Raw genomic sequence first — 24,308 nt, 5'->3', positions numbered from 1 at the left:
TCAGCGCCAATGGAGTTACTAAAGGGTTGATTCTCTTCAAGGCATCGACGACGTCGCATCGTAACACACACAACAGGTCTACGTGTATTTTTGACGTTCCATGGGTCAGACCAGTCATACTACGTGAATAGGTTCGAACTTTCTCTTGCGGCGGCTAGGGAATATTAGATTCGCAATCATGCCAAGCAAGCTTGTTTCATACTAGTACACTGATCACAAGCCCAAGATTGATCATGTGCGGCGTACAGTGGGCGCAAACAGTGATCGTCGCATCCCTCTATATAGGGTGCTCTTTTGAGTCTTATCGATCAAGCGCTCTCTTGCTTTTTCACTTTCCATCACTCCTGCAACTCACCAATGTCTACCTCGCGAAATGCGCCAGCTGGTACACGTCAGGCATACCCTTTTCGCCCTCCCAGAGTAACAGAGTCCTCACAACCTGACAACTCCTTCATCCTCAAAGACCTTGGGGACAAGGTAGCCAAGTTTAAACGGAGCACGGCTACTCTTAGTCCTGTGGAAATTACAAACGTCAAGCCCATCGCTTCATACTCGTGGATCGAGGCTGCAACCCCAACAATTGCTGTCCCTGGTAAGCATATAGTCAATGTCTGAGTAAGATCAGGTTGATCAGCGACCTGCTGATGTCGCACAGGTTCTCCCAGAGTCTGGTTCACAGGCCCCCAGCGCGTCCCAGCTGACTCTGGAACACGCTTTGTGGATCAAAATGCATTCTACATGCGAAAAATGTCTCCCCTCATTCCCCTATTCGCAGCCATCGATGACATGAATCCTAGTTTCAACTTCAAGCAGTTCGACTTCATCACAGACCGCAATAACCTTCGCAAGCTTCTCCGCTGGGCTAGTGGCTCACCGGATGAGAAAGACTTTCGTATCGATATCGATGTAGCGGGTACAACGTGCTTGTTCACACGCCTTGAGGCACAGAACACGGACACCGTACAAGGCTTTATGGGGTATGCTCATGAGTACGAGAAAGCGGCCACGAGAGTCACTCGCGGCTGCGAGAGAGCTACTGGTCATCACCGGATGATTTCCATTGTAAGATACTTGCATTCTTGGTCGGGTCACTTATCGCAACATATCGTATTTGACAGGACATTGGTGAACTGAAGGTCCTCCTTCGTTTCACGATTGAGGCATGCACTTCTTCCACCAATGACACGAACGACGAGGACGACCTCCTAGCAGCTTTCTCAGGCCTGGGTATTGGCGGAGCGTCTGTCTCTAGCAGCCGGGACACTAAGAAGCCTCAAGCCACGGTGCCAACCGTTCGTGGCGTGACGATCAGACAAACAACTCCACGGAAAGTTGTCCCACAATCCTCTCTCATCGAGCTCAAAACACGCGCTGCCCGCCGAGAGATCGACTGGGCAGAAGTATATCCACAGCTCTATCTTTCTCAGACAGCATTCCTGTATATCGCGAAGCACGAACGCGGCAGCTTCAACACCCTGGAAAAAGTAGAGCTTGGCTCGGAGAGCATGCAAACTCATGCCCGCCGTACTCAGCAGGGTGTCGCGAAGTTGAAACTCGTGCTTCAGGATATTTTGGATGCTGTGAAAAAGGAAGATGTGGGGGTAGGCTTGAGTTTGGTGGCAAAGGATGGCAAGTTGGCATTGTACAAGCGCCATGAGGGGACTGGAAAAGGTCCGGGAAAAGATATCACAGACAAATTCAATTGATGTGGGATTACTATCCTGGTAAGTATCAAGTGGTACCAGAGCGACCCTTCGACAACTCGCGGTGTAGGATATGGCTGAAGTGATACTTTGGTATTGTGATCGAATTTGAAAGACGTACTTTTTGCTGCACACAGGATTGATGCAATGTCAGGGATTTGATCAGTGGCTTGTCCATGTAAGCATTCAGTGCAAGACCTCAAGCAAGATTGGGCCTGAGTTGAATGTTGATCGCCGGAAACTCACGTGGCCGACGCTGAGGAACAAGGCTGAGAAACGATTGAGGAACAGAACAGAACCGCGTTCTTGTTGCGGACGAGGACGCGACGGATACCGGCTAACTTCTTCATCGTGATTGATAGAATACATTCTATGTTTGTTCTACAGGAAGGAAATGCCCGCCCTTTCATCTCCTAGGCTATTCACAGCCACTGTGGGCGATGCTACGTAGCTTCGCAACGATTCGATTCGATCGCAGATCGCAATAGCCCTCACAAGCTTCTTCGCTACTCATCAGATGAGAAAGACTTCTGCAATATGTGTTCACTCCGAGTCATACAACAGAACATACATGTGTACAACCGAGTTCAATACCGGGGACAGGCTCTGCGTACAGGATGTCAGATCCTAGATAACAGTCAATCAGGATTGATTTTTTCTAGACTTCCTCATCAATGTGTTTGTTAGCACAGAGAACGCATATACCCTGGGTAGCAGAGTAGCTCCGAGACCACTAAAATACAAAAGACGCGGAAAATATAAGCTCAAATGACAAGCGCTATCAGCATGACTCACAGAACTACCAGCAGGACTAGGCTTCATCTGGCTCGACAGCTGTCACACTGCCTCCAGGCCGCGCTTGGAACTCATGTGAACGGGATAGTAATTCCACTGAATTCGTCGATTGGTCAGTGAGAAAGTGCGGTTTCTCCCTGCTCATTTGAAGATTGAATAATATTCGAGAAGCAAGAACACTGTGCGCAACAATCTGAGGTCTGAAATGAGGAATGTGAGCTTTCGACAACATATATCCTTGACCAGACTGACGTGTTTAGAATCTCGGTGTCCGAGAGCTAGGAGGTCACCTCAGTTCTTCGAGGTCAACGAAAACAAAGAAAGAACTCACAGGCAACACAACGGTAACGATCATATTGAGTGTAGATATCACTACAAAGTTGTCAGCATGAAATCAACAATAATAATAGCGGTAATACTCGTGACGCAGATCATGTAGAGCAGTCCATCACGATAAATGCTCTTCACCAGCGCACTACTATGAGAACCCAGATAGTGTGAATATCTCAAAAATACAGTGATGGATATGAGAACTAGAAGTGAATTATCAAGTGGGGAATTTTAAATCAAATAGTCGTCTCACCTATCTCGAAGAACATCAAGAGTCCATAAGGGAGGGCGCTACTGATTCTAAGAGACCCCACAAAAGCGCAAGGCGGGGTGACTGAAAGGATATGAATACAAAGACTAAAGAGTGAACCTTGAAACCTCACCTGGGCCCGGGATATCCAAATCGATGGGGGCAGCACTTAGAACCACAGACCCCAGCAAGATGGCCTGCGCATACGGATCAGTGGCGCACAGTGAAATAGATGTATCGTTTACCAAACCAAAGGAGAGAAGAAAGATAAGATAAGCCCTTTTATTGCCAGAGAAGGCGTAGACCCTGACAATCAATAAACCTATTGCGCAAGTGTAAATGCATGCTGTAACATAGTATGTGAAAGCCAACCTTCCGCGGCAATGATCCCCAAGAAATGTATGCCTGCGAAATGTCATTGCCAAGTCATGTCATGAGCTAGTATGTGGACCAACCATTTACAGCGTTGTTAAAGGGTATGCACTATATGTTGTTGTGAGTTGCAATTGGCGCTGTCACGGTGCAGATCAAAGGTGTGCTCACATCTTGCGCGCCCCATGTCTTGATAGCGGCTGGTTAGGAATCAGCTTTTGTATAGTAGCGCACACAGGCGTATCTCACAGTAAGAGGTCATAAGCGCACCAGCAAAAGGTGCATATCGTGAAATTGTGAAGGCGGTCCGAACTATTCCCCACTTCCGCCCCCAGGTCCATTGGACCTACAAGAAATATTAGCACCAATGTACGAGTGGTTAATTCATCTGACTTCAGAGTGTAAGGTGACAAAGTAGTCATAAATCTGGACATACATCAGAGCTGTGATAAGACTGAAGCAACCCAACTTACTAGGATTGCTGATGCAGCGACTTTGCAGAGTTGTGAATAACGATAAGATTGATACCAGCACGACCTTACCGTTAGTATACTTGAATAGTAATAGTTGAAGAGATTAGAAAAATGCTGGGCAAAAAGTAAGATTGGATTACCTTGGCTAACTGCAAACCGAAGGTGTCCGGGACTGACATTTTCAAGTGGGATAGTGGATGAATGGAAGTCTACAGCAAGCAGTTGTCAATAAATACTGCAGTGTATACTTGCAGATCACGGCTGTGACCATCAACGTATCGAGGACTGTGAGTGTGCAGTGACCTAGAGCGCTCGGCATTCAGATCTCGGATTGGTGGCTTGATGATCACGATGTCATGATGCATGGATTATAATAGTCACACTGTGTGATCGGAGCACACGGGTTCGACTTGACATGTGACATGATAAGCCTGCATGTCGTTTTACTTGGCAAAAACTCAAATTTAGCACCCGTAGCACTAGGTGTACGTACCACCATCTGAGTCACGGTGGCGACTCACAAAAAGGAGGTTTGGGAGCGTTGGATTTGGTATAGATCAGGTCGTGCTCACGTACAGGGCAGGACTGTACCTAAATCGTACTTTTTGTTGATGGAGAGGCGCCGTTGAGCCGAGCCTGGGCTATGTTATCGCGACAACATCTGGAGTCCCAGGGTAGGCTTTACTACATATAGGGATGTTGACATGGGGTCTCAAATCTCAAACCTAAATCAAAAAAGACTTCCTCATGTTCGTTAGCGCAGAGAACACATACACCTAAGGAGTAGAGTAGCTGGCCACTAATATGAAAGACGCGGAAAATACAAGTTGAAATGTGTGAGGATAGTAGTCAGGAAGCTCAAATAACAAGCGCTATCTGTATGACTCGCAGAACTATCAGTAGGTCTGAGCTTCATCTGTCTGGCTAGCTGTCTCACTACCTCCAGGTCGCGCTTTGAATGTATGTGGACGGGATAGTAATTCCATTGGAGTCGATCGGTCAGTGAGCAATAGCGGTCGCTCCATGCTCACTTGAAGATTGAACAGTATTCGAGAAGCAAGAACACTATGCGCAACAATCTGAGGTCTAGAATGAGGGATGTGAGCTTTCGACAGCGTGTATAATTGAGCAGACTAACGCGTTTAGCGTTTCGCTGTAAGAGAGCTAGGAAGTCTACTCAGTTCTTGAGGTCAACAAAACAAAGAAAGAACTCACAGGCAACACAGCGATGATGATCACATTGAACATAGATATAACTAAAAAGATGTCAGCGCGAAATTAATAGTAACAATGGTGTTAATACTCATGATGCAGAACATGTAGAGTAGTCCGTCACGATAGATACTCCTCACCAACGCGCTATGAGAACCTAGATAGTGTCGATATCTCAAAAATAGAGTGGTGGACATGAGAACTAGAAGTAAATTATCAAGTGGGGAATTTTAAATAGAATAGTCGCCTAACCTATCTCGAAAAACATCAAGAGTCCATACTGGACGACCATGCTACGAGTCCCTTCGAACATACAAGGGGGGCCAACTGAAAGGAGATGAATACTAAGACTGAGAAGTGAGCTTTGAGACCCTTGCCTCCTGGGATGTTAAAATTGATGGGGGTAGAACTTGTAATCACAGATGCCACCAAGATGACCTGCACCACACCGGTCAGTGGCACACAGGGAAATATATATAAGGTTGTACCAAACCAAGGGGGATAAGAATGATAAGATAAGCCTTTTTATTGCCAGAGAACGCATAGACCCTGAAAATCAATAAAACTGTTGTCCGAGTGTAAATGCACACTGTAACGTGATATGCAAAAGCCAACCTTCAGAGGCAATGATGCCCAAGAAATGTATGCCTGCGAAATGTCATCGCCAAGTCATGTCATGAGCTATGTGGACCAACCATTTATAGCATCGTTAAGGGGTGCACACTATATGTTGATGTGAGTTGCAATTGGCGCTGCACAAATCAATGGTGTACTCACATCTTGCGTGCCCCATGTCTTGATAGCGTCTGGTCAGGAATCAGCTTTTGCGTATTAGCGCGCACCGGCGTATCTTACAGTACGAGGTCATAAGCGCACCAGCAAAAGGTGCATATCGTGAAATCGTGAAGGTAGTCCGGATGATTCCCCACTCCCGTCCCCGAGTCCATCGGACCTACAAGAAATATCAGCACCAAGGTACTACGAGTGGCTGATTATTCTGACTTCAGAATGTAAAGTGACAAAGTAGTCATAAATCTGGTCATATATCAGAGCAATAATGAGACTGAAGAGACGCAACTTACTAGGATTGCTGATGCAGCGACTTTGGAGAATCGTGAATAACGATAAGATTGTTACCAGCCCGACCTTACCGTTAGTGTACTTGAATAGTTGGAGAGATTAGAGAAAGGTTGTTCAAAAAGTACGATTGGATTACCTTGGCTAACTGTAAACCGAAAGTGTCTGGGGCTGACATTTTCGAGCGGCACACTGGGTAAATGGAGGTCTGCCGCAGCAAGCAGTTGCCCATAAGTACTGTAGTGAGCCGCACTGCAACACGGCTGTGGTCGTCACTGCGCACTGTGCATGATCAGATTCTTGAGTATTTTGAGCCTGCATTTTGTTGAGAGTGGATACTATTTATAGGTATTTGATAATTCGGAACGCGAGATGAAGAGACGGTGAGTCCAGACTTGCTTTTGATCACATGCAACTAATCTTACAGTCGTGACTTTTCGAAAACTCAGCGCGAGCATGATAAACGAATAGCTAGTAGAGAGTTACTGGTTAGGCCTCCTATGGGGGAGAGGTACAGGATGGTATCAAGTTATGTATTTATGCTGTGCAGTTTCTCACCGTCGCCGCGAGTGGCTTGCATCCAAATCAGGGACGCTCACTCAATATTCAATTTGACTAAAATCCACTGGATTACGGTCTAGAATCTCTAACACGACCTCAGGCTGGCCAGGGCGATGCTATCTAAAATACCAAAGTCAAGAGTCAAAAAACCAAAGGTAAGAAGGAGCGTCTCTAGACGTCACTATTGGATATCTGATCTAATGTAGACCGACCTACTACATGCTGAACCCGCTTCTGAAATTAAGGAGTTCCGGGACGAAGATGTGAGCCAACTGTTGGATGTCACTATAGCAGCAATCAACATCACGCAAAACCTCATACCTATTGACCTGGCGAAAGGTATACTCGCAACTGTTGCCAATATCCTGATGATCGCGCAGGTGTGTCGGTGTAACTCTGGAAAATGAGCTTAAAAGATCCTCACATTCGTACAGTTGGTGATCAAGAACAAGTCCGCTTTCCTGGCGCTAGTCAACAAATGCAAGACCATCAGGGAAATCCTCGAGAGAGTGACCAAAGACACTACCAACGACAATCTTCCAGGATACTTGGCTCATGCTTTATCGGAGCTTAACTCGTAAGCAAACCAAATTTAACCGTCACTAGAAACTGACAATGTCAAGCAGGTCAGTCAACGATATCAACAATAAAGTGATTTCAAGGAAGGACCAAGGATTGTTGAAGAGGTTCTTCTCTGCAACGATTGATCGTGACCAGATTGCTAGTTGGGAAATGAACATAGACCGTGTCCTCGTACTCTTCAATGTACGTCTTTGTGACTCGAGCTGAACTTCTGCTGCTGAATGTCATCTCAAGACTGAAGCGATCGCTGGCATTGCCATGAAGGTGGAAAGGCTTGCTCGGGGACTCGACGGCAATACAACTAGTGCCAATGTTCTAAAGTGAGTTGTTATTTTCTGCGGGTTGTGGATGTCCCCTAAATGCAGTCAGGTATCACTCAATTGAGCCTCCATCGCGACCTTCTATGTTTTATGGCCGCGATGATCTCGTGGCAGAGTTGACAGCTCTCATTGTCAACGGTGAACACATTGCATTGATCGGTCCCGGAGGCATGGGAAAGAGTTCTCTTGCCAAAGCCATCCTTCACGAGCCACTTATCATCGAAAAATTCCCTGACCGGCGCTTCTTTGTGACTTATGATGGTCTAGATCCTTCAACTATCACATTCGAAACTTTTATGGCTCATTTTGCGAGAGCCCTTGGCATAGAGATAACCGGTCCTGATCCTTTGTGCCCAATATCTACCTTTCTTCATTCTGCTAGCGCCCTTGTTGTCCTCGACAATGCCGAGACCTTTGAAGAGGCCAGTGCGTTGTCAGCGCTCGAAAAAATACCACCGGCAATTGCGAAGATTGCAGACATCCGTGGCGTCATCCTGATCCTCATGTCACGCAGTCGAAGGAATGCAACAGATGTGTTATGGAGAATGATGGACATACCGCCATTGGACTTGAGTTCTGCAGAAAGACTGTTCTTTCAAACTTATCCTCGCGCCCGTTGCAGCGATTCCGAGGAAGAAATAAAGGACTTGCTCAGGGAGTTAGATTTTCACCCCCTTTCTATTAATTTACTCGCACACACTGCGTGGCAAAATGACTGGTCTCCAGCCATACTACTGAAGAGATGGAACAATCGGCCCAGTGCTGTGCTCAACCCCGGCAAGGGAAAGCTCCAAAGCTTGTCAGACACCATGCAGCTGTCACTCGACTCACCATCCATCCAGGGTCTTGGCGAGGATGGTCGTCGTACTTTAGCCATAATCGCCTTCTTGCCGCAGGGTCTCAACGACAACCTGGCTAGCAATTTGTTGCCATCGCTCCAACAAGTCGACACTATATGCGATGTTCTACGCATGCAATCTCTTGTTTATCGTCAAGACAACTTCATCAAGGTACTCGCACCCATTCGACATTATGTGCAAGATTCGTTGCCACTACCTGACTCCACACGTTTGCAAGAGATACGCACCTTCTACTATCGCACTGTCCAGCAGTGTTCGAAAGAACAAGACGGTCATGCTAATATCATTATCTCGGATCACTTCAACATTGAGCGTGTCGTGGCTTTCGACCTCGCCTGTATCCCTGAAGAGACTTATCGCGCTTGCTCAGAATTTTTGGAGTGCTTGATGTGGCATCTTCCTCGTCCAACCACCCTTACCCCCGCTATTTTCAATGTCATCGAGAACTCCTTCACGTATGAGCTCAAAGCATACTGCTTGTGGGATCTCGGCTACCTCTACAACACACTCTCCCAGCTCACAGACGCAATGAAGATTTTCAAAGCTGCTGGGGCACTCTTTCTCGCCACCGGCAACCACAAAATGGTGGCCGAATGCGTTACCAGTTGTGCAGACAGATACAGATGTCAAGGCCGCTTCATTCAATCCCAACAGCTTTTAGAGGGCTTTCAACGCTCCGAGTCGTGGGAGTATCTCAGTGAACCAACGAAAGACAGAGTTTGGTATTTCTTGGATAGGGCTCGGATGTGCACATTCACAGCATCTGCGGACGAGTTATTCGTGAAGTCCTCGGACTCGAAAGGTCACCTCTGTGGCTTGGAGTCTAAGATTTGGCACTGGCGGGCCAAATTTTGCTACGGAGGAGACATTGTTCACGTGAAAGAGCGCTTAGAAAACCTTCTCCTACAATGCACATGTACTCAAATCTGCTTCGCCCGCCGCGATGCGCATCTGAGGCTTGCAGTGGTGGCATTTTGCGAAGACAGGCTATCCGAAGCCATGGGTATCCTACAGAAAATCGTAGAGATGGCTGAGGGAGAACGTTCACACCGAGTCTTGTGGTATACCGTGTTGAAGGCTGTTGTTGCAAGCAAGCAGGGGGATCATGCCCTTGCGAGGGAGCTCGTCTACAAAGCCCCAGGATCCCTCCAACTCTTTGAGCTGCACAGTGCATTCGTATTTCTCCATAGATCTTATTTCTCAGCATGCATCGAGCTCACTGCGGGCGCATATGACAGGGCCGAGTCCCATTTCACCGCCACCATTGAAGGTTGTGATGTCCAAGGACATCTTGATTTCAAGGCATACAGCAAACGAGGACTGGGGGAGATTGCCTTTGTGCGTGGTGACTTCGCGTTGGCTGCACGATACTTCACAGAAACACGGTCTTTGTGCACTGAGATGGGAGTGCCTGAGCGACATTTGTACAGTTGCGATCCGTTCGCTGTTCTGCCAGACAAATTTATTGCATGGACACTATTTATAGAGGGTCAGTCGCCATTTGCGAACATTATGTAGATCATATACATGTAACAATCAGCCTGCCATTACGATTGTACGAGTAGCTTCATCATGAAATAGTATCTATGACAAAACAGTGATGAGACGAACGCGGGAGATGAGTGAAGCGGAACGCATGGAACTTCAAATGAGTACTGAGATTGCTATGACACAGGAAGACTGATACAGATGTGTTACATAGAGAACGTGTCTGTTCTTCTTATCGCCAGTCCATTCAGTCAATTTTGATGTAGAACCGGTACCCCGGACATGCCAAATGTCCGTAGATTGTGTCCAGCCGGTCACCGGCCGATGGTAGTAAATATATGTAGATATGGTACTGGCCAGTCCTGATTCTGCTCATGTGTCTTAGTGTAGCAGCAGGTCTGGCCAGGCATCTTAGACACCAGAACACTGGCCAGACCCGATGTTACATGTATGTATGATTGGTCTGGCCAGCTTTATATTTCCTGACCAGATTGTAGCACCAGGTCTGGCCGGTCATGCAGGGCCAGTTCTGGCCGGGCATAGATAAAATCACAATGTCAGCCAGAACTACTATAACCTATGGATAGAATAGGTCTAACCAGGCATCTTAGACATAAGAACACTGGCCAGACCTGGTGTTACCTGTGGGTAAGGCCTGTCCCACCGGGTTCATATTTTCTTAGCACATACTGGCCAGACCTGGTGGTACATGTGGGTATGGCCCATCTGGCTGGGTTTATATTTTCTTAGCACATACTGGCCAGACCTGGTGTTACCTGTGGGTATGGCCTGTCTGGCCGGGTTTATATTTTCTTAGCAAATACTGGCCAGACCTTGTGGTACATGTGGGTAAAGCCTGTCCGGCCGGGTTTATATTTTCTTAGCACATACTGGCCAGACCTGGTGGTACATGTGGGTATGGCCCGTCCGGCCGGGTTTATATTTTCTTAGCACATACTGGCCAGACCTGGTGGTACATGTGGGTATGGCCCGTCCGGCTGGGTTTATATTTTCTTAGCAAATACTGGCCAGACCTGGTGGTACATGTGGGTATGGCCCATCCGGCCGGGTTTATATTTTCTTAGCACATACTGGCCAGACCTGGTGTTACCTGTGGGTAAAGCCTGTCCGGCCGGGTTTATATTTTCTTAGCACATACTGGCCAGACCTGGTGGTACATGTGGGTATGTCCTGTCTGGCCAGGTTTATATTTTCTTAGCACATACTAGCCAGACCTGGTGGTACATGTGGGTATGGCCTGTCCGGCCAGGCTTATATTTTCTGAGTTCAAGTTGTAGATATACTATCTTAAACAAAGCATGCGCAAGATACAAGTGTGCTAATATTTCATTGCTTTCTTGGAGGGCAGCCTAGCTCTGGAAGAGCGACGGATGTCGTCAGTCTTGGTGATCTTGTGTGGCTTTCCAGATTCACCCGACTTGCTCCTTTTTTCCCCCTTCACCTCCACTCTTACCTCTGCCTCCGACTCACCATTGTGCTCCACTTCCACTCTCTGTCTCTCCAGGGACTCATTTTCCTCCACGAGCTTCTTCGTTTCCTCCTGCAGCTTCTGCATATCATCCTTTAACCTCTTATTCCTTGATTTTGCCTCCTCCAACATCCTCAACTCTTCCTCCAGGTGCTGCCTGACCTCCAACTCGTGATCCCTTTCCTTCTCCTCCTGCTCTCCTGCAGCACGTTGCTGACCCTCCCTTCCCTTGAGCGTTGGAAGCATCCTACCTCTGACAGTATCAACCAAATCTTCAACAAGGCTGAGGATCTTGATATCTAAGGTCGAGGCACCAAGGTAAGTGGGGGTGTTGTGAGGGGCTTCGTCCACCTCATACTTGATAGCACGTTTACATTCCCTGAGCAGTAAGCCGAGACCCAAAGTGATGCGCATTCCTGAGGGCAAGCTGGTGATCTTGGCAGATGCGATCATGTCCAAAAAATTTTCTACAACACCATCTTCGGAGTGCACAGCATTGGGAAGGTACGATTCTTCCCAAGACCATGTTGCCCAGGTAGGCCAGTCCCTTTGCTTTTCAGAGCTTGGTCCCTACACCATGTGAGTATTGAATTCTGCTCATTCAATGACGAACATACCTTCTCCAAGTCTCTGACCCCTTCAACCAACAGCAGGTATTTATCATTATTGCTCAGGGACTTCAAGAACTGCACACGATCCTTCATTGGAACTGCCACGGGTGCTCCTTCTTGAGCGCCAGATGGCCTAGCAGCCGGCCCTGTTGTATGTCCTGCAAAGGATGTTGTGGCTAAGTCATCTTCTGAAGAGTCATCGTCAGCTGGGCTGATGGTACGTGGTGCAAGGCGTGTGCTGGCTAGGGCGCTGGAGGCAGCCTTGGTCCCGGCCGGCCCTTTGGTACGTGGTGTGGGGCGTGTGCTGGCCGAGGCACTGGAGGCAGCCTTAGTCCCGGCCGGCCCTTCGGTACGTGTCGTAGGTGGCTTGGCTGAGGTATCGTCCTCGTTTTCTTGACTGATTTCCACATATACCTTTTTGTCCCCCTTATAGGGAACTGCATTCTGCAGGCTCTCTTTGCTCATATCAGCAAGCTTGCCTGCAAGGAAAATAATCAATCTTTGCTTGGCTGCCCGTCTGACTTCCCAATGGTCCCACAGCTTGGTGATGTCGTCAGCCCTCAAATGAGAGGGATCCCTCAACAAGAAACCCTTGGGGAGGCACTCCAGGTCCAAGTACAAACTTGGCTTAGCCACAACCTCACGCCAAGGTACTGGCTTGGTACTGTCAGTGAAAACTTCTACCCAACCAACCTTAAGTCCCATCAAAGCTGACCGAACAGACATCAACTCACTGTACGATGCATGGAAGATCCGTCGGACTAATTCTTGCTGTCCTTTCGCATTGATACCAGCGCATGAAGGAAGCTTTGCATAGCCTGTCTTGTCTAAGACAAGTTCAGGCAACTTATCCTTGGTATCGTCCTCGTCGTCCTCATTGTCTGACACTCCATCAGAGTCCTCAGGGTCTTAAGATTCTTTAATTATTGTGTAGTCAATACAAAATGAAAACTCACAGAATTCCGACTTGGACCACTCCACAAATTTTGTAAAACCATCAGATGTCCATTCTTTGTTGCTGCGAGAACTTTGTGTGAACACTTTTTTGCCATTCAAGGGCTTAGACTCATGGCTGAATAATAACATTGAGTTATTTTACTTCGATAAGACAATATCACTCACACGACGACACTTAGAGTCTGATCAGATTTTTTTTTGTGACTGACTAGCATCACAACCTGACACCCCATAGTATGACAAATTTGTTCTGTAAAATAGTCCAGGACTCTTTTGAGGTTCCTCTTCCGATACCTGCCAGTATATGTAGTTATAGGAGATACCGAGTTGAGAATATAAATACTTACATTGCCTGTGCTTCTGCTGGTGCGCCTTCCCTATTCCACTTTTCCTTCGCGTCCTCTACCTCCTCACGTTGTGCAGGAGTCATATTGTTAAACCAGTCCCTCGTGTGTCCTGTACGGAATTTAATCGAATGTTTTCCCCCCAACTTTGATTGCTCCTCCTTGTCATAGTCGTCGATTTCCTGCTTGAACAACTTCTGTGCAACATCCCAGTCAGTAATTTCCTTCTTGTAAAATGCGGCATCCTTTGGACGAGCTGCCATCTCCCTCTCCTCAGGGGATACACCAAGTGCTTCATTGTCCTGTTCATCTTCCAGGAACTCTCCTTCAGCTTGAATATCATCCTCATCGGTTAAGAACTGGAGATAGTAGCGCCTAATGGCCTTTTCATATACAGGCAAATAAGTACTATTTTCTATACAAAATAAGCCATACAAACCTTTCTTAAAGGCTTCGGCAAGGCAGCAGGATCCTCCAGTGACTTGTGTTTTGTGACAATCTGATCACGTATTGTCTTCAAAATACTTTGACGTGTTGGTGCCGAAGCAGTAACAAACTTGTCCTGGTGGATAGCTAGTATTCCCTCGAAAGACTCATACCATTTGTCCATGATATGTTTAGTAGTAGAAATAAGGATATGAAGTGTTTGCGACACGTAGTCAAGGGTCAGCCGCACAAATGTTCCAAACACGATCACATGACCTTTGACATGTGATCGTGTTTGGAACATTTGTGCGGCCGACCCTTGACTACGTGTGTCGCAAACACTTCATATCCTTATTTCTAAACCTGTAATTAATGAAACCACTGATGAATGCACAAATGGAGGCTAACAAATCAAATCAATTGCAAAAACATCTATCTAAGTAACTAGTGTGAAATAATTCAGTTGTGCGCCTTCTTCCTAGTAGACTCAGTCTCATCTAAACTCTCTTTGCTACTCCTTGGACATTTGGCTTGGCTGATGGAAGATGTGGCCGAAATAGGTGCAGACTGAACAGATGGAGATGGGAAGATGGCAGAAGGGGACTGAAACCAGCCGCTGTTCCTGCTCTTAGCGGCGTTGACAAGGAAACCCGGAGGTTTGTCAATCTGGAACCTATGGGGAGACTTTCCCTGGCTCTTACCACATTCAGTATGTAAGCAGGTATATATGTACCTACTGACACCTGCAGCCTGGTCTTGAGCGGCGACACCTTGAGACTGTTGTGACGCTGTCACACCGACTTTCTCCGACCAACTATTGGTCGAGCCGCAGAGGGGACACTGTGAAGGCACCTCAATGCCCCACAGCTGTGTCTGTGGGTGGGCGCGTGCATAAGTTGTGACGAAAAGCCTGGGAAAATGGGCGGCGTTATCCCTGGTCATTGATATGATCTTGGAATGTAGTCCAAGGCGGTTGGAGAGGGAGAGCAGAGAGGGAAAGACTTTGTGGAGATCCAGCTGTTCGATGATGACAAGTTCCGCTAGGGCCAGTAGGAAGTTGGTGGCGACCAGTGGCTGGAACCTTTTGGCAGGAAAAATGATAGCGGATGCTACCTTGATGTCCAGGACAGCCTGCTTGAGCTCAACAAATGCGTCCTCATGTGTGACAATAGAGGCACACACAAGGAGCACCATGTTGGTGGCCTTGAGAAGAGGAAGATAAGGCCGGAATACAGTAGATAGTACCTAGATCACCAATTAGCCAAGAACTTGCAGAATAGATGGATACATTACCTGGGTGATGCTCATAGCAATATATCTACCATTTACCTTACCCGCGAACAGCCACCCACTGTCTTGTTCGGAATGGTTCGAAAAAAATGCAAAAATGCATCCAGCTCGTCCAAGGTGTTGCATGAGTTGAGTGACACGCGCTTGCTGCGTCTGAGTGTACGCATCTATCTTCTTGTGTGTTGCGACGTCGAAGACAACCTCCAGGTAAGTGTACCCACCGTTGGGGAAAAAGTGTTCCAAATAGTGCGACAGGAGGGGGACAGGCGTTATCACTTCATCAGTTGCACTGATGATGAAGTGAATGATGGCGACCGGCATGGAGGCCAACAATGTGCATGACGCAGCCTCAAACTTGCCGTTGAGCCGGAGGAAATGAGGAAGGACAGGATGCCCTCCTCTGTCAGGCAAGTTGGCGCTGTAGAATCCCTGTAATCACATTAATAGCGTAGTCAAAAGAATTAAAAAAAGTACTTACAAAGTAGGGTGCCGGCTTTCTAAGACTGCGCAGAGAATGGCAGGATAGGCAAAGAAACAAGACGTCGACGCCTTGTACAATGTCGACATAGCCGGTGGGGACTTCAATACAGTGACTGCACATAACGCGCGGGCAAGCGTCGCACTTGTACAATACAACGTCACCTTCGGCGCCGTCACGGCAGATCATACACCACTGACTAAATTAGCTAAGATAGACATTATGAAGGAAGAACTTACTAGGCTGTGGATCTCTGCAGGCAGCTCAGGCGCCGCCGGTCCACTTGGCAATGGATCCTCCACATATGGAATGGGAGAACCAAGGGGAACACTGACTTTGAGGGCAACACCCCCAGCAGCACGCTTCTTGGCAGTGTTCTTCTTGGGTGGCATGAGCTGGGGCTATGAGATGTAGAAGCGGTACTGGCTGATGGATTCAACAATAAGAAATTGGACTTACAATAATTCGAACATGGGTGTCACATGATCGCGTGAAACCGGCATTGTGCGTACAAAAAGACTCTTTTTGTACGCACAATGCCGGTTTCACGCGATCATGTGACACCCATGTTCGAATTATTGTAAGTCCAATTTCTTATTGTTGAATCCATCATGTCTTTTTGTATGCACAATGCCGGTTTCACGTGATCATGTGACATATGGCACGCGTGCATTGTGGATGAGTTGTGTTTTAAACGCGTCTTGTTTGATCATGTGACCCGTGGCACACACGCATTGTGGACAAGTATTTTTTGTATTTTAAACGCGTCTTGTTTGATCATGTGACCCGTGGCACGCGCGCATTGTGGACAAGTCTTTTTGTATTTTAAACGCGTCTTGTTTGATCATGTGATTACATGAAACCGGCATTGTGCGAATACAAACACAATCAAATATTGCGGCATATAGTGAGCAGGTAACACATTCCCACGGTTGAATTTCTTGTACCGCTCGCTCACCATTGCTCACCATGTGCATCCTCACTCCTCACCACACTTCAGCGCTCATCCCATTAGCCACTTACACAGTCTGCAGCTGTGTAAGTGGCTTATGGGTCACTGAGCATTCTACACTTCAAGGTAGATGTCTTCTTTTCTCGCGTTCCTTGCTGAATATGTTCTTTTCTACAGGTTATATCCTCTCAGGTGAGTCTTCTGTTAAGTTATGTGGCGCTTACCTTCTTTCTTTTTGATAGGATTCCTTCATCATCCGCCTCTTTACTCCACTCATTCACCAAGGTTCGTCTTATCTTGACGTCTCCTGCGCTGACTATTTGTCTATAGTATTTTATTATCATCCGCCCACTCTCTCACCAAGGTCCGTGTTCTTTTGAGCTCTCCTGTGCTTACCGTCTGTCTTCAGCATTTCACTCATTTGTCCTCCTTCAAGTTATGCGCCCTCTCAGGTCTGTTTTATCTAGAGCTTGCCTGCGCTTACCATTTTCCTTTTTTTTAGTGTTTTATTGCCATGCACAATATCTGCATGGGTCTTTGGGGCTGGGGGAGGTATAGTGTCCACACTGGTGCGCCTATCCTCCTCCAATATTTTCATGGGTCTTTGGGGCTGGAGGGAGGTATAGCGTCCACACTGGTGCGCCTATCCTCCTCCACCATTTACTTGGGGTATGGTGCTCAATGTGCGCCTAAATTCGCTTCCTCAACAAGGTAGTTTCATTTGTATTCCCTTAGCAAACACTGACCACCGTTCATGCAGGTATTATTATATGGCGCCAATATCTAATAAAAGGACGGTTTTGATTATATTTGACTTTACAGGTACTGACCAATGTTTACAGATTGTACCTACTTTTATATGTACTGTAGTTAGCAGTACAAGACCGTTGTGGAGAGGGCCCCTCCACAGCGGCCTTGTATTGGCAGAATTTTTTCACTTTATTACTATTTTAAAATGCACAACATGTCTCAGTAGTTTTACCATTATAAAATCACATGCTCCGCTTTGAAATAAAATCACGTGACTTGTATTAGAAACCATATGTGCTGCTTTGGAATAAAATCACGTGACTTGTATACTCAGCGCCCCATATAAGTCTTTGGAGACTTATGCCTATCTGTTACCAACAAGTTTGCAAGATTTGCTTTGATTCAGGACATTTGATTTGATTTGGAGGATGTTTTTGTTTCATTGATAGTTGAGCCATCGAGGAACCTAGTTACCTGAGCTTATGTGAGCGTAGATGGCCAAATATAAAAATTCAAAATTCAAAAGCCCGTATGCAACCGCCTAGCAGCCCACCTTTCTTGTTCAGAGTGCAATTGGGGACAAACATCCAGTGCGCCCTAAGTGTTGCTTCACAGCTGTACAGTAACTCCCCATATTTCATCACATATGCACTTCACTGAAACTTTTGTTCTGTAACCTTTACAACTGCCACCCCTCTTCATCCTTGTGACTCACAAGTAAAGCTCCCCCATTTCATCACATATGCACTTCACCGAACAAAACTCCATTCTTCTGTCCTTGACTCCTTGCCTCACATCATATTCTAACTCACAAGTAAAGCTCCCCCATTTTATCACATATGCGCTTCACCGAACAAAACTTCATTCTTCTGTCCTTGCCCCCCTTCATCTTCTAACTCACAAGTAAAGCTCCCCCATTTCATTGCGCGTATGCACTTCACCAAACAATGATAGTGGTGAAGGTTATAGAAGAATGAAGCTTTGTTCGGTGAAGTGCATATGCGATGAAATGGGGGAGCTTTACTTGTGAGTTTTGTTCAGTGAACAGCCATCCCTCTTCATCTTCTAAACTCACAAGTAAATGTCCCCCATTTCATCTTCACCGAACAAAACCTCATTCTTCTGTAATCTATGCACTACATAGTACAAAACTCCATTTATTATTACCCATCTTTTCATTGTTTTATTGTTCAGATCACCGCCATTCTTCAGTGCTTCAGTAACACCTTGACCCATTTTACAGGAACCGGCAGGCCCAGAGTACCCTCTTCTAATGTTCGACAGAATTATGTAATTACCCATGGGGATTCTCCATTAGGCTACATTAATGTGTGACATGTTGGCATGTTCATTTATACTTCCGACGTGACAGGTTTGAAATTTTCCATCCACTCCGACTTACAATGGGGGATCCTGTAGCTTTACTAGCCAAAAGGCTCAGTAGCCGCGTTGATGAACTCCTGTGTGATTCCTCACCGTTTGAATTGTTCACACAGAACAACATTGACGAAAAATTACTACAGAGAGCCAAGTAAGCAATTTCTAAGTTGTTTGTCTGTGCCACTCAACAGCCGTAATTTAAGGACCAGATTGTGGAATCAGTGGCAGAACATTCTACTGTCTGCTAGTGGCGATAGTGGTACTAATCCGACGATCATTACTGATATTGAAATTTCCAGGGCTGCAGTAATCATTGCTTACGCAGCAGTTAATAGTTGTACGTCTTTATTTGATTTTTCGACTGTACCTGAATTTGAATATTTGACTGCAGTACAAACAGATTGGGATGTTGATCAATTTTCGGACTCTGCTAAAGCCTCCTGAAATACAAAACAAAGAAAGAAACTAGCCAAGTATTTCAAAGCTTCTTCATTTGGTCACATAACCGAGCCCACCACATTGGTTGATAAGCATGGAAGAATCCTAGCTTGGTATCTCCCCAAGATCCTGATGCCCGACCGAATGGTACAACTCTCACAAATATGAAAACCCTATTTTAAACTGTTTATAATCTAGGAACACATCAACGAGTCCATCAAGATACTCAGACCTGTCCTTGATCACTCTTTGCCTAAGCCAACAGAACAGGCAAAACAGCCTTGGCGTTCACAAGGCTTTGTCATACCCTCTGGCGGAGGAGAATTTGGAGCAGGACAGGTGACTATGTGCCCCGGTGGTTTCATGCAACGTCATGAAGTGAGATTTTTTTCATATCCGATTCACAAGACAAAAGTAACTCAATTGAGTTAGCGGCTTCAAGATCTTTTATATCAATCAACTTCTCTGTCGTCACCCATAGTTCAATATTGGTTGTCTGAAATCACAGCAACCGAACAATTCTGGTCCGCTATCACCAGTATTATTGCACCCCATCAGTATCTTGCTGGCATGCAATGTATTTCTAGCCTGAAGCAAGCGGTCAAGACTTCGAATCCAGTTGTTTGGCCCTCAGATTTTTCTGGAATTGAGGTGATTGTAAACCGGGAGACACCGTATCATCGCGATCCAGGAGCATCACCATCATTTTATGACCTTTTGGTGAGCCTCGGAAAAGGTCACCAGGCTATATTGGATCTGCCTGATGTGGGTGCCGAGCTACAATATGACCCTGGGAGCATGGTTTACATTTGTGGTAAGGTACTGGAGCATGGGGTCCCAAGGTGGCGTGATGGGGAGAGGATCATAATCGCCCACTTTGTCAAGGACAAAGTTCATGATAGGCAGAGTATTCCTAGACCGATGTTTCCAACGGACTTGGAATTTCTCATCAAAGTGGGGGCAGGTAAAGGAGGAACACCTGTTAGTAGGAAGAAGGGCAGAAAGAATGGGTTGAACAGGGGAGAGTCCAGAGGTAGTAAGTAGAGACAGTTATTCATTTGTGATAGCCGAGATTTTTGGATTTGATTAGACAAATTTTTGACTATACACTTCGTTTCACATTATCATTCCTTGGTTGAAACATCATGTCTGGGCAGAAAAAAATCGTCTCAAGGCTGTTTCTTATTCTTTCAAACACAGAGGTAGCCTATCCAAAAAGAAAGACCTGGACATAGACTATGTTGCCTACAAGCCTACCAGAGACAAGAGGGGAAAGTCCTCATGGGTCGAATCCTGTGCAGATCCACTGTATGAAACATCGATGGACCCTTCCTCCCCCAGCAGCCCAAGGAAACGAATGAAAGAGAACCATGCAGAATTTGTGGATGTCGAAGCCTCTCAGGAAAGTTTGGGTGACTTCATTCTGGACACAGAGGATGGTCACCAACCAAGAAAAACAAAGGTGTGTCTAGTAGTTTCTAACTCGCTGATAAAAGTTTTCTCATGCATGCTATAGACACAAAACAACTTCATAGCAGAATATCTTCATTATTGAGATGTATATCTAGATATAATTCTAGATTCAGAACAATTCACCTGTGCAGGGATCTGCGAGACATGTCAGAGTGCTGAGGCCACATTCAATTGTGTAACCTGTGCTGGTGACCATGGGTGGTGTCGTCCTTGCTTGATCAGATCGCATCAGTCATTACCTTTCCACAAAATTCAACTTTGGAACAACATGTGCTTCCAGGACGTCACTCTTGCTGACCAAGGATTCATATGGTACTTAGGCCATGGAGGAGAGCCTTGCCCTTCATATGGAGCTTCGAAAATTCACGGGGATCAAGATGGGAAAGTAGATGATATTACAGAGACAGGCCCCTTACCTCAAGATACCACCCCTGTGACTATTGTACATTCATCAGGAGTGTTCACACACAACGTATTGTGGTGTCATTGCCAAGGATCCGATCCTCAGCACCTGCAGCTCCTGAGAGCACAGCTATTTCCTGCCAGCTCCACACGGCCCAGGACTGTTTTCACCTTCGAAGTACTGGATCATTTTCTCATTGACGCCTTGGAATGCAAGACTTCAGCCAGGAGCTTCTTTGAGAAACTTACAAGGTTGACAAATAATGCATTTCCAGATACTGTCCCAGTGAGTGAGAAATCTATATTTGTAGTTCAAAATTCCAATGGCATCTGTAGGATCGTTATCGTGAACTCATGAGAGTATCTCGACTGTGGAGAGACTTGAAGAACCGTAAATGGTTTGGATTTGGCCATAATATGAAATCAGGACCTGGCCCAGGAGATCTTGCCCTTTTCTGCCCTTCATGTCCTCAGCCAGGAATCAACATGCCTCTTGATTGGGAGCAGAAGTATGAAAGGCAAGTCAATTATTATTACTGGTGCAGCGAAATCATAGCTAGACAGTGGCCGGTTGGTTGCTACGTGTTGTATACACTCATGGCTGTTGAGCAAGGTGAACTCTGGCCAGTACACATTGTACATAGGCCAGTAATGCTGCAGGCTGGACATATGTGTGTATTTACCCTGGCCAGTACACCTGGTACAGTGGCCAGTACAGATCTTGGCCAGGTTTTTCCTAAACCTGGCCAGCCAATAGCTAGCCAACATATGTGTGGTGCTGGCCGAGGTCAAATAGCAGCAGAGGATGCTGGCCAGTACTGATTGTACAGCTAGTGCAGGTAGTCCAGCTGGCTGTCACCATTGTGCTACGATACTATGTGCCTTGTAAAGTGCACTCTGGCCAGACTGTCTTGGTTATGAAGAACTCTCCAAAGAATTATTATGGTTCAATAATGCTAATTTTGGATGTTCAACACAGGTGGCTTGTCATGAAGAGATTTGTGGTAGATGGAAATTTTACTGCTCAGCACATGAACATGAGACAGCTGAAAGAGGACATCTTCCTCTCAGATGGTTTAGGTTATATGGTCACAGAGGGAGAATATCAAGCTCACTTGGCCTCAGCTACAGAGAGTAGGAAGGTGAGTTGGGTTGTGTTCATTTTACAAGTATGCTGAACAAGTTGGAAGAGGTCTACTTGTAGCAACCATCGTGCAGTCAATGCAGCAAATACAAACCGAGGCAACCTCAGAACTACAGGGGTGGGGGCCACTGCTTGTGCAAGGCATGGATGTTTCATTCCCCACTCTGTAGTAGACTTTCAAAAGGGCGAATGGCAAGTCTTATTTAATATACTACTGATTGACTGACTTGATGACAAAATCACTTCAAGCCACATGAATATAGATTACTCCATATGCAATGCTATTAAGCATGCTGCAAGAGGAATCAATGACTCCCTGGTAATTTATGATGTGGGCTGCCAGTGGAGTCTTCATTTTTCAGAACGTGTCAACAACTGCTCTAGCTTGACCCTCCCTGATGACACAGAGATTGTGGTTGCAGTGGGAAAATTTCATCCCAGCGCTCACAAGCTTGCTTGTTTTCCTAGATACAGCCTGAACTTTATTGTAGGAGCTGGGCAGGTTGATGGGGAAATTCTAGAGACACTCTGGGCTCCCTTCAATAAGATTTCTCCAACAGCACGTTCTATGAGCCAAGCCCACCGTCAAGAAATCCTTGATGATCACATGCGTAACTCAAATTGGAAAAAACATGTCCAAATTGGTGAGTGCCTATATTTGGAATCAATTAAAAATCAGTCAAACGGCACATACAGTTAAGACGCTCTTGCAAAAGTACAAACGTGCCAATAAGGGCATCGATGACACTAAGGTGCCATTCCAAGAGCTCACACATTCCTTGGAAGTCAGTAAAGTCTCCTCATGGGAGAAAGATGAAAAACAAGCTATGGAACAATGTGGAGAGCATCTTGACATATACCAACTACAAATAGATAAAGGTGAGTTGTTCCTAGGTTCTTTTCATTTTCACATGCTGTTCATTCTGATGCGGTGATTGGAAGCCCCAACAATGGCAGAAATTCGGCTAAAATTAACCGAAAACAGAATATGCTAATACTAGCAAACGAGGATCGATATCTTTACTCACCAGTGGTATCAATTTGGAGAATGCTTAGTATGTCATTATATCACCTTCACATTTAAGGTACATCTCAATTTTGCTTTAGGGATGCTTTGAGGGGAGATATTTGAAAGCTTCCCAAAGATGCATCTGCCACTCAAAAGGCAGTAGTTGAAGAAAAATGACAAAAACTGGCAGCAAGGATCTCGAAAATTTCATGAAATGGCTGATGCCATGACAGAAGGCATCGAAGTTGACACAGGTATGGAGCACATGGATGACGTCAGATTTTGTACTGCAGATATGGAGGAAGAAGAGAGGGAAGCAGCAGATCCCAAAGTGACTTATGAAGAAATCTGTGAAGAAGTTATTGCAGAAGCCATGCGGATCTGGATGCCGTCATCAATACCTCACGACAATGCTTTAGCCCTTGGCCTAGGTTCTCTACAAGCCGAAGAACTGCAGTTACGGCAGGGTCAGGCAAATGATTGCTTGGAAAAGTTACGGCAGGCTCTCAGCCACAAAGCCATAATTTACCATCAACATTTTAGAAGTGCAGATTCCACGTGGGTGGGTACCAGGTCAAAGCAAGAAGCTCGACAATGTCAGATCAAAATTGATCAGTGTGTTCGAAGCTATCAGAGGGCCAGGAATGCACTGCAGAGACTAGGAGTAGATGAAGATACTCTGAAGAATGTTTATCAAGAGATTCAGCCGAGTCAGCTTAATGTGAACAAGGAAGTCACTGAGGAGAACAGATATGGGCAGGGATCAGACAGACTAGCTTGGTTTTGGAGGGTGAACAATGGTCATGATTCTCCTGAAGATGTATGGATGGATGAATGTGAGTCACGTTTCATATTCATTCATTATTACATGACAAGTATCAGTCTACAGGCTAAATTGGTTGAAAGCTAAGGCTCGATGGCAAAGGTGGGAGGAGGAGTTGAGTTTGGTTCAACATGAGATGGGGTGGACAGTGGGTTGGTTTAGATACAAGAAGGAAGAATGGGAACGAAGATACCATGAAGCCACAAAGCATGGTCATCAAGCCTATGCACAACGACAGGTGCTCCTGTGGGGAAGGTTTTAGTGAATGCAGAAAATTCATTCAAGGACAAAATGGTTGTAGTCACTTAACAGTTGTATT

At 46.0% G+C, this 24,308-nt stretch overlaps 8 protein-coding genes across 8 annotated transcripts; 4 read left to right on the top strand and 4 right to left on the bottom strand.

Moving 5' to 3' along the window:
• The first annotated feature begins 12 nt into the window (after positions 1–12).
• F5147DRAFT_693865 (uncharacterized protein) lies at positions 13–1,868 on the top strand. Its single transcript, XM_041437272.1, has 3 exons — positions 13–592; positions 656–1,062; positions 1,119–1,868. Exons 1-3 carry the CDS (start codon positions 358–360, stop codon positions 1,704–1,706), a joined length of 1,230 nt encoding a protein of 409 aa, XP_041293299.1. The 5' UTR covers positions 13–357; the 3' UTR covers positions 1,707–1,868.
• A 418-nt stretch (positions 1,869–2,286) lies between these two features.
• On the bottom strand, positions 2,287–4,532 carry F5147DRAFT_161788 (uncharacterized protein). The gene is made up of 17 exons (XM_041428346.1): positions 4,445–4,532; positions 4,064–4,332; positions 3,993–4,002; positions 3,924–3,943; positions 3,844–3,876; positions 3,700–3,796; positions 3,622–3,650; positions 3,534–3,561; positions 3,451–3,483; positions 3,324–3,400; positions 3,212–3,275; positions 3,082–3,162; positions 2,918–3,031; positions 2,830–2,870; positions 2,751–2,776; positions 2,499–2,698; positions 2,287–2,436 (listed from the first exon to the last, which is right to left on the bottom strand). Exons 2-16 carry the CDS (start codon positions 4,100–4,102, stop codon positions 2,515–2,517), a joined length of 876 nt encoding a protein of 291 aa, XP_041293298.1. The 5' UTR covers positions 4,103–4,332; positions 4,445–4,532; the 3' UTR covers positions 2,287–2,436; positions 2,499–2,514.
• Positions 4,533–4,664: 132 nt separating this feature from the next.
• On the bottom strand, positions 4,665–6,513 carry F5147DRAFT_693853 (uncharacterized protein). The gene is made up of 15 exons (XM_041437271.1): positions 6,352–6,513; positions 6,287–6,296; positions 6,218–6,237; positions 6,138–6,170; positions 5,991–6,087; positions 5,913–5,941; positions 5,831–5,858; positions 5,751–5,783; positions 5,624–5,700; positions 5,513–5,573; positions 5,388–5,462; positions 5,227–5,337; positions 5,139–5,179; positions 5,062–5,087; positions 4,665–5,009 (listed from the first exon to the last, which is right to left on the bottom strand). The coding sequence occupies exons 1-15, from the start codon at positions 6,442–6,444 to the stop codon at positions 4,820–4,822; spliced, it is 924 nt and encodes a 307-aa protein (XP_041293297.1). The 5' UTR covers positions 6,445–6,513; the 3' UTR covers positions 4,665–4,819.
• Positions 6,514–6,761: 248 nt separating this feature from the next.
• Positions 6,762–10,219, top strand: F5147DRAFT_760854 (uncharacterized protein; the record flags this gene model as incomplete). Its single annotated transcript, XM_041440502.1, has 7 exons — positions 6,762–6,928; positions 6,980–7,153; positions 7,208–7,350; positions 7,400–7,538; positions 7,590–7,675; positions 7,725–10,024; positions 10,134–10,219. Exons 1-7 carry the CDS (start codon positions 6,887–6,889, stop codon positions 10,217–10,219), a joined length of 2,970 nt encoding a protein of 989 aa, XP_041293296.1. The 5' UTR covers positions 6,762–6,886.
• A 1,143-nt stretch (positions 10,220–11,362) lies between these two features.
• On the bottom strand, positions 11,363–14,034 carry F5147DRAFT_773394 (uncharacterized protein; the record flags this gene model as incomplete). Its single annotated transcript, XM_041441461.1, has 6 exons — positions 11,363–12,082; positions 12,130–13,031; positions 13,080–13,195; positions 13,246–13,374; positions 13,428–13,807; positions 13,864–14,034. The coding sequence occupies 6 exons, from the start codon at positions 14,032–14,034 to the stop codon at positions 11,363–11,365; spliced, it is 2,418 nt and encodes an 805-aa protein (XP_041293295.1).
• A 275-nt stretch (positions 14,035–14,309) lies between these two features.
• On the bottom strand, positions 14,310–16,010 carry F5147DRAFT_773393 (uncharacterized protein; the record flags this gene model as incomplete). The annotated part of the gene is made up of 5 exons (XM_041441460.1): positions 14,310–14,540; positions 14,592–15,095; positions 15,144–15,569; positions 15,619–15,813; positions 15,858–16,010. The coding sequence occupies 5 exons, from the start codon at positions 16,008–16,010 to the stop codon at positions 14,310–14,312; spliced, it is 1,509 nt and encodes a 502-aa protein (XP_041293294.1).
• Positions 16,011–16,587: 577 nt separating this feature from the next.
• Positions 16,588–17,357, top strand: F5147DRAFT_652615 (uncharacterized protein; the record flags this gene model as incomplete). Its single annotated transcript, XM_041433652.1, has 7 exons — positions 16,588–16,656; positions 16,748–16,762; positions 16,813–16,855; positions 16,901–16,934; positions 16,980–17,022; positions 17,073–17,207; positions 17,331–17,357. The coding sequence occupies 7 exons, from the start codon at positions 16,588–16,590 to the stop codon at positions 17,355–17,357; spliced, it is 366 nt and encodes a 121-aa protein (XP_041293293.1).
• A 1,366-nt stretch (positions 17,358–18,723) lies between these two features.
• Positions 18,724–24,251, top strand: F5147DRAFT_652614 (uncharacterized protein; the record flags this gene model as incomplete). Its single annotated transcript, XM_041433651.1, has 17 exons — positions 18,724–18,851; positions 19,159–19,285; positions 19,337–19,508; positions 19,620–19,858; positions 19,883–20,174; positions 20,296–20,600; positions 20,719–20,757; positions 20,892–21,299; positions 21,350–21,684; positions 21,706–21,828; positions 21,993–22,155; positions 22,447–22,801; positions 22,854–23,036; positions 23,214–23,242; positions 23,357–23,420; positions 23,460–24,002; positions 24,043–24,251. The coding sequence occupies 17 exons, from the start codon at positions 18,724–18,726 to the stop codon at positions 24,249–24,251; spliced, it is 3,714 nt and encodes a 1,237-aa protein (XP_041293292.1).
• Between the last annotated feature and the right edge of the window lie 57 nt (positions 24,252–24,308).

Source organism: Suillus discolor (genome assembly GCF_016758755.1).
Source record: "Suillus discolor strain FC423 chromosome Unknown F5147scaffold_25, whole genome shotgun sequence".
In the NCBI taxonomy this organism is placed as follows: domain Eukaryota; kingdom Fungi; phylum Basidiomycota; class Agaricomycetes; order Boletales; family Suillaceae; genus Suillus; species Suillus discolor.
The sequence above is the reverse complement of the archived record's forward strand: the minus strand, read 5'-3'. Positions and strand labels throughout refer to the sequence as shown.